Raw genomic sequence first — 14,728 nt, 5'->3', positions numbered from 1 at the left:
ACAGGGTAATTTTTTCTACAATGCTTTGACAACTGACATGGCTCACAATTGAGACTGGACACACTGACTCCCTTAAACAGTTTTTGAACAAATGACTTAAAGCAGAAAAAGGTAAATGACCCAACCGACAATGACTCAACATAATTTGACTAACAGACTCTGAAAAAGTAGAACCAAAAGCAACATTCTTGGGATGATCAAAGCATTGGCCAGGGGTGTCGAGCAAGTATATTCTATTCGCTTCATGGCCACTCCCAATCACCTTCTGAGACTTCAGGTCCTGAAACACATAGTGAGAAAGGGAAAAAGGTTACACAACAATTCAATGACTTGGTCAAGCTACTTACAGATAATAAGTTGGTATTTAATTTAGGCACATGAAGAGTGGAAGATAAGAGTAAGGAGTCTATAGCCTTGACAGTTCCCTTGCCAGAAATAGGGGCAAGAGAACCATCAGCTAAGGTGATTTTGTCATGACCAGGAAGTAAATCATATGAAACAAACAAAGTGGAAAGGTTGGTCATGTGATCAGAAGCACCTGAGTCTATGATCCAAGGGGTTTTGTGATTACCTGAGGTGGATGCATAGTTAGCAGAAGCCCTTATACCTGAGTAAGCAAATGCAATGGTGGCTGGACTTCCAGAAGGGATGGATGATGAAGATACACCTTCAAGCTGGCTGATCATCTTTCCAAACTTCTCATATTCAGCTTTCATGGCTGCCAACTGTGCACTGGTAGACTCAACCTCTGTATCTGTGCTTGTGGCTGCATGTGCACTTCCTGTCTTTCTACTATCATTCTTTTTCTGGAATCTGATAGGTACAAGATTGGGATGCAATTTCCAGCACTTGTCCTTTGTGTGTTTTGGCTTCTTACCATATTCACACACCACCTCCTTCCTTCTTGTGCCACTATGAGCTCCTATAACCCCTTTGGGTTTAATTCCCATATTTGCAAAGTGATCATTGATACCGACTCCTTGAACCTGCACTTGTCTCCTAATTTCTTCCCTGCTGACCAAAGTATATGCTTGTGACAATGAAACATCTTCCTTGGACAAGATGTTTTGCTTTGTAATGTCGTATTCAGAGTTCAGCCCTGTCAAGAATTCAAAGACCCTATTCCTTTCGACCAATTTCCTGTAGGTTTCAGCATTCTTGGGGGTATCTCATGTCACAGCCTCTATCAAATCAATCTCTTGCCATAGAGATTTCAGTGTTGAGAAGTATGCTGCAAGTGACTTCTCCCCCTGCCTTACATTCTTCACATCACTTCTCAGTTTGTAGGGTCTGGCAACATTTAACTTTTGGGAGTAAGTTTCTGCAACACTATCCTAGATTTCTTTAGCCGAGTTCATTCACAGGTAATGTTGGTTAATCTGTGGCTGCATTGAGTTCACAAGCCACCCAATCACTGTGTAATTCTCCTGCACCCATTTCTCATAGGAGGGATCCTCCTCTGGGGGAGCTTTTTTGCTCCCAGAGATAAACCCCCACTTTCCTCTACTGCAAATATGAATTTTTACGGATTGTGACCAGGCCAAATAATTGGTTCCATCCAATTTAACTGTAGTTACAGCCAACAAGGAATCAGTTGTAGTTCCCGAATTATTGTCCATATTCAGCAGTGCTCTTATTTCTGAGTAGTCCATTATGTAACAGTTTCAATTAGGGTTTCGACAAGCCTTTAAAAGTGATATGACTTCAAAGAACTCAGATTGAGTTGAAATAATAGCAAACACAGCAACACACAAACTCAGTTCAGAACTAACAGCCGTGAGAACCAAGTTCGGTGGCAACACTTTCAAAGAGAAGAAACCCTGGTTCAACCTTCAAGGAACAATCAGCAGGCCTCCAAACAATATGTATTCTTGGTTCCCAACAATAATTTTCTAAGGAGAACAAAGAAAACAGTCCACAGTACCTAAGAGGACCTTTTACAAACATTATGTATGCAACAGTCAACACTTCACTGTTAACAAGCAGAAATCACTTCAAGAACACTTTGTCTAGGTCCAAGAAGCAGCTGAACTAAAGTAGAGGCTTGTACCACTTAATTTAAATCTGTTTTTCAGTAGTTTGGAAGCCCAATAACAGCCGAACAACACTTCTAGAATAACCCAGAAATCAGTCCAGCAACAGTGGGCCGAATGGAGGTGTGCTTTGAATGCTTTAATAGTCCTCCTAAATAACAAAAATAACTCAGCAAAGAACTGAGAAAACAACTTACAGTATCTCTGGTTTGAACTTCAAACCAGGCTGAACTCTTTGCTCTCTGAGCTAGCTTCGAAATCCCCCTTTTCTGATTTCAAATCAGGCTGAAAAAACTTGCTCTTTGATTCCTCCTGGTCATCGAACCCTTCTCCAAGTGTATAGAAACTTGGGCACCCTCCAATGACCTCCAAGAACTAGGCGAATAAATGTAAACATTCAGCCCTAGAACCTCCTCATGCAGTTGGCTGAACTAGAACCACATGAGGGACACGCCAAGTAATGACCCGCTCTGATACCAAGTTGAAAAATAGTCCTAGAAGTATGGGACTGTGCTAGAAAACCAGAAAAACTAACAAGAGAAGATTAGAGAAGATTAGAGAAGAAAAGAGAGAGAGAACTACGGCAAGGAGAGTTAGAGGATGAGGAGTTCGAACTTAACCTCCCTCTAACACTCTAATACTCTTTTATTTAAGTTAATCTTTGATAAATTACAGAGAGGCCCTTGAGTGGGCAGAAAAATACAAAAACAGAACACTACAGAGTATGGGCCCAGAATAAGGCCCATAACAGAGAGAAACATAACATAACATGAAGTGACAGTGTATGGGCCATTCGGCCCATCTCCTCTACAAAAGGTAACATCCATTTAGACATATTGAGTGCCAGTCTTTGGACCAAAACAACAGTAATCCTTCTGTGTGGGGGAATAACCAAGGAAGATACACTTGTGGGCTTTTGGTTCAAATTTATGTCTCTGGGCACTTGGAATGTGTACATAACAGGTGCAGCCAAACACACAAAGAGGAATAGGAAAGAGGTCCTTGTTTGGATGAAGAAGACTGAAGGGGGATTTAAATCCTAGAACCCTGGATGGCATACGGTTTATGAGGTAGGTAGCAGTGAGAACAACATCACCCCAAAATCTTGTAGGAACATGTGAGGCAAACAAAAGGCTCCTTGCAACTTCAACAATATGTCTATTTTTCCTTTCAGCAACTCCATTCTGTTCAGGGGTTCTAACACAGGAACTTTGATGAATAACCCCCATGTCAGAGAGATACGAGGATAAGTTATTCTCAAAACATTCTTTTGCATTGTCAGTTCTAAAAATTTTAATCCTAGTATCAAACTGGGTTAAAACATATTCATCAAATTGCCTCACAAGTCTTGGAACTTCATCACGAGATTTCATTAGGAATATCCAAGTGAATCCAGAAAAATCATCAATAAACAGGATGAAGTATCTGTTGCCCCTCATAGAGGATAAGTGGTAAGGCCCTCACACATCAGAGTGCACAATATTAAAAGGAAAAGAAGATCTTTTATTGCTCAAAGGGTAATTGTTTCTACAATGTTTTGATAACTAACATGATTCACAATTAAGACTGGACACACTGATTCCCTTGAACAATTCAGGGAATAGATGGCTTAAACCAGAAAAAGGCAAATAACCCAAACGACAATGACTCAACATAATTCGACTGGCAGCCTCTGAAGAGGTAGAACCAAAAGCAACATTCCTAGGCTGATCAAGGCATTGTCCAGGAGTATCGAGCACGTATATTCCATTCGCTTCATGGCCACTCCCAATCACTTTCTGTGACTCCAGATCCTGAAAAACACAATGGGAAGGAAAGAAGGTTACACAACAATTTAATGACTTGGTTAAGCTACTTACAGATAACAAATTTGTATTTAATCTAGGTACATGAAGAGTGGAAGGTAGGAGTAAGGAGTCTGTAGCCTTGACGGTTCCCTTTCTAGAAATAGAGGCAAGAGAGCCATCGGCTAAGGTGATTTTATCACGACCAGGGAGCAAATCATATGAAACAAACAAAGTAGAAAGGTTGGCATGTGATCAAAAGCACTTGAGTCGATGATACACTTGACTCGATGATCCAAGGGGTCTTAAGATTACCTGAGGTGGTTGCATGATTAGCAGAGGCTCTTATACCTGAGTGAGCAAATGCAGAGGTGGCTAGACTTCTTGGAGGGTTGGAAGATGAAGTTACACCTTCGAGATGACTGATCATCTTTCCAAATTTTTCATACTCAACTTTCATGGCTGTCAACTATGCATAGGCAGACTCAACTTCAGTATCTATACCAGTGGCTACATTTGCACTCCCTGTCTTTCTACTATCATGTTTCTTCTGGAATCGAATAGGAACAAGACCGGGATGTAATTTCCAGCACTTGTCTTTGGTTTGCTTTGACTTTTTTGCAATATTCACATACAACCTCCTTATTTCCAGAGCCACTAGGAGCCCCTACATCTCCTTTGGGTTTAACCCCCATATTTGCAAAGTGATCACTAATGCCAACCCCTTGAACCTGTACCTGTCTTCTGCTTTCTTCACTGCTGACCAAAGCATATGCTTGTGACAACTAGACATTCTTCACATCACTCCTCAGTTTATAGGCTCTGGCTACATTTAGTTATTGGGAGTAGGTTTCTGCAACACTATCCCAGGTTTCCATAGTTGAGTTCATCCATAGATAATGTTTTGTGGCTGCATTGAATTCACGAGCCACCCAATAACGGTGTAATTCTCTTGCATCCATTTCTCATAAGAGGGATCATCCTCTAGGGGAGCCTTCTTGCTCCTAGAGATAAACCCCCACTTTCCTCTACTACAAATATAAATTTTCACAGATTGTGACCATGCCATATAGTTGGTTCCATCCAGTTTAACCGTGGTCACAGTCAACAAAGAAATCAGCTGGGGTTCCCAAAGCATGTCCATATTCAGCAACATTCTTACTCTCAATATCTGAAGAGTCCATCATGTAAAAACTTCAATTAGGGTTTCGGTCAACTTCTACTAGTGTACTGATTGTTGATGAACTCAGATTGGGTTAAATTGGCAAAAAAACACAGCAACTCACAAGGCCAGTTCAGACTTGACAGCCGTGAGAACCAAGCTCGGTGGCAGCTCTTTCAAGAAGAAGAAGGCCTGATTCAGCCTTCAAGAGATAACCAGCAGACTTCCAAACACTATGTACTCGATTAGAGTAGCTTCCTAGTTAGGGATTCCAGGTTCCCAACAATAGGTACTCTAAAGAGAGCAAAACACAATCCACAGTAATTAAAGGGGCTTTTTTACGAACACTATGTATGCAGTAGTGAACACCCCACTGTCACCAAGTAAGAACCACTTCAGGAGCAGTCCGTATAGGTCCAACATGCAACTGAACTGAAGTAGGAACTTGTGCCACTGAGTCCAAAAAGGTTTCGGCCACTTGACAGTTCAACAAGATGAGAAACCAACCCAGAAATCTCTGAGTTAAATCAGGTTGATCACAGCTGAACAGCTGAACAGATTTAGAGGGGTTTCGAACACTCTAACAGTCCCCCAAATCAGAAATATAACCCAAAAATAACTGAAGCAACTTACAGTTTTATCAATCTCTGATTCGAGCTCCAAATCAGGTCGAACATTCCTTCTCTCTGATTCTTCCTGGTCACCGAACTATTCTCCAAGCAATTAAAGTCTTGGGCACCCTCCAATGACCTCCAAGAATCAGGCGAATGAGTCTAAACCTCCAGCCCTAGAACACCCTCTTGTTATTCGAATAGGGTTTCCTCTAGTTGCTTATTGATTAAGAAATGATCTCCTGATCATATCAAGAGTTGCCCTTATCCAAGTCTGTATTTGGATTAGAACTCTTCTTAATCTTATCTGTAGATTAGATAAGCTTTTGGGCTCATCCTAATCTCAAATCTGCCCCTTAATAGTGACTGATCAAATCAGCCCAGCTCGAAACGGGCTTTAGGCCCAATAAGGTTATGTGCTCAAATGTCTTCCAAACTGCTGCCCAGTTGGGCTTCTTTGTATGGCGTGGGACCCAAGCATTTATCTACACACCAGCCACATGGGTTCGGCCCAGCCTCTGTTACAAGGCTTGGCCGAATTCACTGGAGAGCCCAATGAACCCCTTGAGCCCATCACTGGACTCTATGGGCCCAGCGCTTACACTAAGTGGTCCCTAGGCCAAGCCATCTTATAAAAACCTAGGGACTGTGGGAAAGTGCAAGATTAGCCCATCAGGTATCATCCCAAAAGGCCTTACACTTAACCTCTCAGCCCATAATGATCAAGCACTGCCCGACAAGAGAGGACCTCTCCCTCGGCTGCAAGGAACAGTGCTGCACTCTCTACTTACATGGATCCCGGGAATTAAAACCATTTGCAAACATTTTGAAACCATACTTAAATATATATCATATATATAAATTTTGCAAAATAAAATTCCAACGATTGAAATCAACTACCGGCAGTTTGGTTTCCATCAGAGAGAGTGCATCCCCGATCATTACCTTTGTTTGACAAAGGGGCTGATCCCGTCACTATGATCACCCACTCGGATGAATTCTCAGACTATCCCAACATACCCAGGTTTTGACCTACACTAAGGATCTCATTGATTGGCATATCAAAGACAACCCAATCCGACACCTAGTGTAGTACCATAATCGGGTCTATGGGTCAGGTGTAACTTTTCAGTTTTGCCCATCAATCTCCAAGGTCTAGGGTAATACTGGACATCTGGTCTGGTTCAAGGGTTCAAGTAATCCTACACTGCATGTGCCTTGGGTCTCACCCTGGGGGTTGAGACAAGCCACCCCAACACTTGGCAGCACACCAGTGTCAGTCTTGGCAGGATAAATCTCCCCAGACTTACCCAACGGCTGTGAACATTTAAAACCAACACAAGTCTCATTAAGTGTCCAGTTTTAGGGTCTTACACAGAAGTATACCACTCAACATGTACTTCATTTATTTACATTAAATATCAAAAGTACATCAAAACTGATTGAAGCTAAGGGCATACAAAAACTGTCCAACATAAACACTTGAAAATTTCCAGTGATTTTGTTAGCAGAAGAATTAATAAATTTAATGATGGAATTACAATCCCGAGTCACTCTTTCATGACTACCTTAGTTTTGATCATTTTGAAATACTTGGCATCTCTGGTGATGGTATGTTCTCTTTAATTGTTGGCTTCTATGTACTTTATTAGGTTGCATTTGATAACATTCTGCATTTTACCCTACTATGGTTTATCCATGTAGGGCTTTATAACTGATAATGAGAAGGCACTGGAGCAACTTTTTGGGGAAGATGTGGAGAATTCTCAGATATATGATGCATGTTTGAATACAATGGCCATGCGCATTGCTACAATGTTTGCGTCATTGAGGGTGTGTAGTAAATAACTTCTCTTTGTTGATTCTCAATGATTGGCATTTATTGATTTTTTTTTTCATTTTATATGTCATTTTTCTATTGCTTTATGTAATCATAAAAAAAAAATAAGTTGAACGTTAGGTGGAAAGTATGGGGTCTCAGCCATACCCAGGTGCTGACCTTTAAGAAATTCTGCTTTAAAGTAGGAAGTCCAAATAGTCTCACCAAAGTAAGCATTCCAAAGCCCTTTAAGATGAAACCATTGTTCCACCTCATCTATACACCAAATATAAAGGTCTATTGCTTTAAAGTTATTTTGTTTAATTTTATTTAATAAAGTATTACTTATTTTTGTGTTAATGACATTTTATAGTTATGCTGTTGAGGAACCATCCTCTTTCCTTTTGTGCCTTTTTGGTGCATTTGGAAGGAAAGAAACTGTTGTATTTTCAATGTTAGATGCTCTCCCATAGAGAGGCTGATAGGAAAAATAGAAAGGACCTTGATAAATTGGGTAATGATTCTGAAGGATTTTGATGGGCTGAAATATGATAATTATACACAACATCTAGTGAGAATAACTTTTTCTTCCTTCTTTGGTGTCTATATGTATGTACATGTCTATGGATTTACATGGTTTATCCTCATTAATCACGTAAAGACATTGTTATACCTTGTGGTTTGTCCCACCTGTTCAAAATATTCGTACGGTATTGTCTCACCACTTATTAAAAAGGAATGACACTGATCCTTCCCTTTTATGTACAGGTACCACAGATTTGAAGAAACCCAAATCTGTAATTGTTGATTTTGAATCTTAAGTTAATTTGAGAGTTATTTACTTATATATAAATGCTAAAACATTATAAGAAGTGAATGTGCATCATGGGCATTGAATATGCTCTTAAGAGTTCTTTACTTTTGCAATAGTTTATTAGGATTAACATCTTTTGATTCTAGTGATGTTATTCAACAAGTGTAACTTTTGATCCCTCATTCAATGCCTAGTCAAGCCTCAAGGAAAATAAATTAAAATGTCGATTGGAGTTGGCAAATCATTTGCTTCTACACTACAGCTTCTCTGTTTTGGTTTGGGCTCTTGAATTATGGCTATGTTTGGTGTAAGAAGCTGCTTCCCAGCAACTGTGAAGGAGTTTCTAAAGGGGTGCCACTTGGAAGGATTGACTCAAAAAAGGGAAAATTTCTGGGGTCTAATTGTGGCACCTATTTTTTCAGTTATTTGGCAGGAAATGAATGAGAGAGTTTTTCACAATTGGCAGTGTTCAGTCGATACAGTTGTTTGGAAACTAGTAGGAAAGTTATATTCTTGGTTGAGTATACATAAGTTCTTTCAATTAAAGAACTATAATGCATTCTTTACACAGGAAGCCCTTTTGTAAACAGTCAAGGGATAGTATATTTGTAAGGAATGGGGAATCTTTTTGTAATTTTCCCATTGTACAACCTCTATTAGTACTGGTATTTTGTTTTGAAATTAATTAAACGACAATTTTGTATTTGAATAACCAATGGTGTTTTATATTTCTTCAGGAGTTTCCATTTGTTCGATACCGTGCTTCCAAGTCCCTTGATGCATCCACGGTGACATCATTTCGTGAATTAGTTCCTACAAAATTAGCTGCTTTAGTGTGGAATTATCTTAGTAAGTACAAAACTACTATTCCAAACTTCCCCCAGGCAGAAACATGTGAATTGATTATCCTGGACAGATCTGTGGATCAGGTATGGGTGTTTCAGTTGTAAAAGACTTGCTTATAGATTTTAAGTCAAAATTTTCAGGTTGATTATGTTGATGTTTTGTTTTTAGATTGCTCCTGTCATACATGAATGGACATATGATGCTATGTGCCATGATTTACTTGAAATGGAGGGAAATAAATATGTGCATGAGGTGCACCTTCCTGTCCTGAGTTAATTTTGTATTTTTTCTCTTCACTTCCTGATATTTCTTTTCCGTGGACTTTATAAGGAAATTAACAGGTAAAATATATATTATCTAGGTTCCAAGCAAAACAGGTGGAGCCCCCGAGAAAAAGGAAGTTCTTTTGGAGGATCATGATCCTATCTGGCTTGAGCTTCGTCATGCACACATAGCAGATGTACGTTTAGGGTTAGAATTCTTTTGTTTATTTTGATACATGATGGTGTGAATGTTCTTTTACAATTAACTGGTGTGCCAGGCTAGTGAGCGTTTACATGACAAGATGACAAACTTCATATCAAAGAACAAAGCTGCACAAATTCAACATGGCTCCAGGTTCTTTTTTTCTTCTCCCCTATTGTTTTTCTCCTTAAATGAATCTTTAGTGCATGTTACTGCTTAATCTTATTACATTATGATTGTACTTTGATTTTTAATATGATACATTGTTTCTTTTGGGAAGTATCATAAGCTCCCATTTTTGTCTTGAAGAATATTTTCAATTGATTCACTTTTATTTATTTTAAAATATGTTTAGGACTTTGAGACTTATGCTGGTAACTTGTAGTACATTCAACAATTGACAAGAATGGTTATGATAAAGAAATATGTTGCTGTAATTAACAAATGAAAAGATTCAGGGATGTTTCCAAGTATTTGGTTGACTGTTGACCATATGGCTCTTGCATTTGTCAGGCAACTATTAGGTGATGTTTTGAAATTTGATTGGCTATTTATTCATTTATTTTGTTTATGATATGTATTTTATCTATATGGCATTGTGCTATATAGAATTAACTAAAACTCTGGCAGGCATGGTTTATAAATATTCTTAAAGCCTCTATATATTGTTGTGTTATTTCTGTGTTTGGGGACATATTATGTGGTTTTTTTTTGCAACTTTTGGAATTCCAAAAGAATCATAACGATTTTTGAAAACAGAGTGGTCCTTCGTAAGTGTTTATATAGGTACATATCATGTTTACTGGGCTTGTAGTGTTTGAAGAACTTTACATGGATTACATGGGGATGTATATTATCTACTCACACTTATACAATTTTTATTTTACTTGTTAAAATGTCATTTTTTTTAGTGATAAAAATATTTTCATTATTGGTAAAATGTCAACAATGAACTTAATGCCTGTGGCATAGTTATGAAGACAACATCTAGGTGGGCACCTAAGCAATGCCTAGGATACATAATGCCTGTGGCATATTTTTCTGGTGAGTGCTTTAGTTGTGCTCTATGATACATAAAATCATATAGTATGTTTTAGTGTGTTGTTTATTACTTATTTATTTCTTTTCTTGATTCTATACTTCCTTGCTTGGATTTAATGTTCTGTTACTTCGCTTATTTGCATGAATTCAATATGTTTTAATTCTTGTATGCTTGGATTCACTATGTTATTGACATGTTGATTAGATTATTTGTTTTGGTTCTTCTTATCTGAAAAACTCATAATTGTAAATATGTCTTGCCTTCTAGCTGAATGGAATTGATTATACATACAATTTTGAGATTTATAATTAAAAGTGATATTGTCATGAATTAATTATTTAATGCATTTTTGAATGAAAAATCCATTAGTATTAGCTTTATTTTAGTATTTTTCCTAATACAAAATAACAAGAAATTGAAAATGGGAAAATCTATGATGTGGGAAAGACATGGTATCGGAAGAGTTTTGACAAATTAAAACCCACCCATGAATTTTGATAAATAACACCTGATTGGTCATAAGTTTTTCGGATATCATATCTTTCCGATATCATAGATGAACCCATTGAAAATATGAAAACTGCCAGCGTAGATCATGCTCAATAAATTATAGGTCTTATTTGCCATTCCATTCTATTAAGTAGGAAGACTTTGTGGCTGTAGTTGTGCAGGTAGTCATAGAGGAGTGAGCTTTGGCATCTAGAGGAAACAACTTGTTCAGATGGGTCCCCAGTTCAACTAACTTAGTAGCTAATGATTTGGGTTGGAGTAGGGTTGAAGACACCAAATCAAGCTGATTCTGTTATTTTTTGTTTCTTTTTTCTTTGTTCTTTCCCCCTTTTCCAGGGTCCTTCTTTTGTTAGGGTTCCATATTGTTGCTTTGTAATAAAATCTCTTATTATCATTCAAAGAAGAAAAAAGATTTAATGTATTTCTTCTATCACATGTTACTTTAAGTTACTGATGAAAAGATTCCTAAAAGAGGTGGTGCATCTCAGCATGGAAAGTGTCAAAGTATCAATTACTTGAATATTTGAAGTGTTATCCCTTTTCAAAGGAAAAAAGCCTCAAGACATTGAACTTCACATTCCCAATCTTGGCAATAGCTATTGTTGAGCAAGAGAAAGAAGAGGAAGAGAAGAAGGAAGAAGAAGAAGGAAGAAGAAGAAGGAAGAAGAGAGAAGAGGCTGGCGGACTTAATGCCTCAAGAGAACTTGCTTCATGCGAGTGAAGCATTTGTATTTATACTATACTGGCCGTACAACACAAGTGGTGTAGAAATTACAAAAATACCCCTATGGGCACTAAATCTGTGTAAAGTACATACAATAACATCTGTCAACACTCCCCCTCAAGTTGGAGCATAGATATCAATCATGCCCAACTTGTCACAAAGATCATAATGTCTGGAATGGTTTAGCCCTTTTGTAAAGATGTCTGCTAGTTGGTCTTCAAAGCTGATATATGGAGTGCATACTTCGCCTGTTATGACTTTCTCTCTGATAAAGTGCTTGTCAACTTCAATGTGCTTTGTTCTATCATGTAGTACCGGGTTAGCAGCAATACATATAGATGCCTTGTTATCACAGAGTAGAGTCATGGGTTTGTCCATTGGAAAACCCAACTCACCCAACAGATTCTTTATCCATGTACTTTCGGCTACTCCGTGTGCCATTGCATGGTACTCTGCTTCAGCACTGGATCTAGCCACTACCGTTTGCTTCTTACTCCTCCAAGTAACAAGGTTCCCTCCTACAAAGGTGCAGTAACCACTAGTAGACCTTCTGTCACTTTGAGATCCAGCCCAATCCGCATCTGTATAAATTTCAACTCTCAAATGTCCATGCTTCTGGAATAATAAGCCAGCACCAGGGAACTTCTTAAGATACCGCAGTATCCTCTCTGCTATTTCAAGATGAGTGGTCCTAGGTGCATACATGAACTGGCTGAGGACACCAACAGTATATGCTATGTCTGGACGGGTCATAGAGAGGTACAACAATCTCCCTACAAGCCTCTGAAATTGCTTCACATCTTTAAGAGGTTCACCTTGGATGTCACTTAACTTATGGTTGGGGTCAATGGGAGAGTCAGCTGGCTTAACCCCAATCTTTCCTGTGTCCTTAAGCAAGTCTAGGACATATTTCCTTTGGGAGATAAATATACCCTTTCTTGATCGGGCAACCTCAATTCCAAAGAAGTATTTGGCAGGTCCTAGATCTTTCACTTCAAACTGAGTGGCAAGGAAACCCTTCAAACTTTGAATTTCATCCTTCTAGTCACCAGTAACAATTATTTCATCCACATATACTATTAGGGCAGCCATTTTACCTTCTCCCCTTTTCACAAACAGTGTGTGATCTGACTGACATTGCTTGTATCCCCTCTGCTGAACTGTAGTATGAAATCTGTTGAACCAAGCTCTTGGTGATTGCTTCAGCCCATATAAAGACTTATTTACCTTGCACAATTTCTGTTCATTTCCTTGAGCCAGAAAACCGGGGGGTTGAACCATATAAACTTCCTCTTCAAGGTCACCATTCAAGAAGGCATTCTTGATGTTGAGCTGCTGTAGATCCCGATTCAGATTAGCAGCAGGAGAGAAAAGTACTCTAATAGAGTTCATTTTGGCAACAGGGGCAAAGGTTTCTGCATAATCAACTCCATATACTCGAGTAAACCCCTTTGCCACTAAACGAGTTTTATACCTCTCCACGGTTCCATTAGCCCCATGCTTAACAGTGAACACCCATTTACATCCAACTGGATCCTTTCCCTTAGGGAGATCAACAAGTTCCCACGTGCCACTCTTATGAAGAGCATCAATTTCTTCCTTCAGGGCATTTGTCCATTCTGGTACTGAGAGAGCTTCTGCCACATTCTTGGGAGTAGGGATACTGTTAATGGAGGTAAGGAAGGCACGAAATGAAGGTGAGATGTTCTCATAGGAAACAAAGTTGGAAATGGGGTGTTCAGTGGTGCACAACCTAACACCTTTCCTGTGGGCAATAGGAAGGTCAAGATCATTAGCAACAGGGAGGTCAGGACCATCATTGGGAGTCATGTTACCTGAGTGAGTATGATCTTCCCCCGAGGAGTTTGATTGCACTTGAGGTACAACTTCTGGATTCTCCACAACTCTTGAACTTGGTTGGCCTTTACGACGACGAGAAAAAAACACGAAAAGGTGGAGGATTAGGAAGAGAAGGGGGAGAAGGATTAGGAAGAGGAGGAAGTTGAACCAGTTTCTCCTCATGCCTACACTCCCCCTGAGGAGAAACAGGAAAGAAGGGCTCATCTTCAAAGAAGGTAACATCCATGGAGACATAGAATCTTCGAGAAACAGGATCAAAGCAACGATACCCTTTCTGAGAGAATGAGTAGCCAAGAAATATGCACGGGATAGCACGGGAGTCCAATTTCCCCCGACTGGGAGATAGGTTTTGGACAAAGCACCGACAACCAAAAACACGAGGAGGGATAGAAAGAAGAGGGGCCTTAGGGAAGAGAAGCTGATGTGGGGCTTTGTACTCTAACCAACGAGAGGGCATTCGGTTAATGAGGTATGTAGAACAAAGAACAACCTCAAGCCAAAATCGTTTGGGAACATTCATATGAAGTAGTAAACCCCGTGCCATTTCAAGGAGGTGTCGGTTCTTCCGTTCAGCCACACCATTTTGTTGTGGCGTGCGGGCACAAGAGCTCCGATGAAGTAAGCCATGTGAAGCAAAGAACTCCGTGAGGTCACTATGAAAAAACTCTTTTGCATTGTCTGACTGAAATATTTGTATCTCGGTCTGAAATTGGGCGAAGATCATCCACTGAAAATCTTGGATAATTTTTGGTACTTCTTCACGGGTTCACATTGGGTATACCCAAGTGTATTTGGAAAAATCGTCAATGAAAGTAATGAAATACTTGTAGCCACTCTCAGAAGGTAAAGTAACAGGGCCCCACACATCAGAATGCACAATGTGAAAAGGAAACTCAGATTTACTATTTTTTTGAAGGAAATGAGTTCTACGATGCTTGCTTAACGGACACGTTTGACAAGAGAAATCAGAAACAGACACTGACTTACACAGTTCTGAAAAAACAACTTTCAAGGACTCAAAAGACAAATGACCCAGGCGACAATGCGACAAATACATT

At 39.2% G+C, this 14,728-nt stretch overlaps 1 protein-coding gene across 7 annotated transcripts in view; it reads left to right on the top strand.

Moving 5' to 3' along the window:
- LOC148880251 (SNARE-interacting protein KEULE-like) overlaps window positions 1–14,728 on the top strand; it is a 113,950-nt gene that overhangs the window by 33,282 nt on the left and 65,940 nt on the right. For 6 of the 7 annotated variants that reach the window (XR_016104506.1, XM_088962118.1, XM_088962121.1 and 3 more), the window contains 5 exons: window positions 7,295–7,423; window positions 8,961–9,152; window positions 9,238–9,321; window positions 9,431–9,529; window positions 9,611–9,687. Coding sequence is in view for 6 of the 7 variants with exons in the window: in XM_088962118.1 (XP_088818244.1) it covers window positions 7,295–7,423; window positions 8,961–9,152; window positions 9,238–9,321; window positions 9,431–9,529; window positions 9,611–9,687 (581 nt within the window). In the remaining variant the exon portion in view is untranslated. The remainder of the gene's footprint in view (window positions 1–7,294; window positions 7,424–8,960; window positions 9,153–9,237; window positions 9,322–9,430; window positions 9,530–9,610; window positions 9,688–14,728) is intronic. The other variant, XM_088962119.1, reaches the window with a different exon arrangement.

This window comes from Nelumbo lutea, chromosome 1, assembly GCF_056320005.1.
Source record: "Nelumbo lutea isolate HS-2025 chromosome 1, American lotus-T2T, whole genome shotgun sequence".
Lineage (NCBI taxonomy): Eukaryota > Viridiplantae > Streptophyta > Magnoliopsida > Proteales > Nelumbonaceae > Nelumbo > Nelumbo lutea.
Note: the sequence above shows the minus strand (reverse complement) of the source record. Positions and strands in the feature narration are given on the sequence as shown.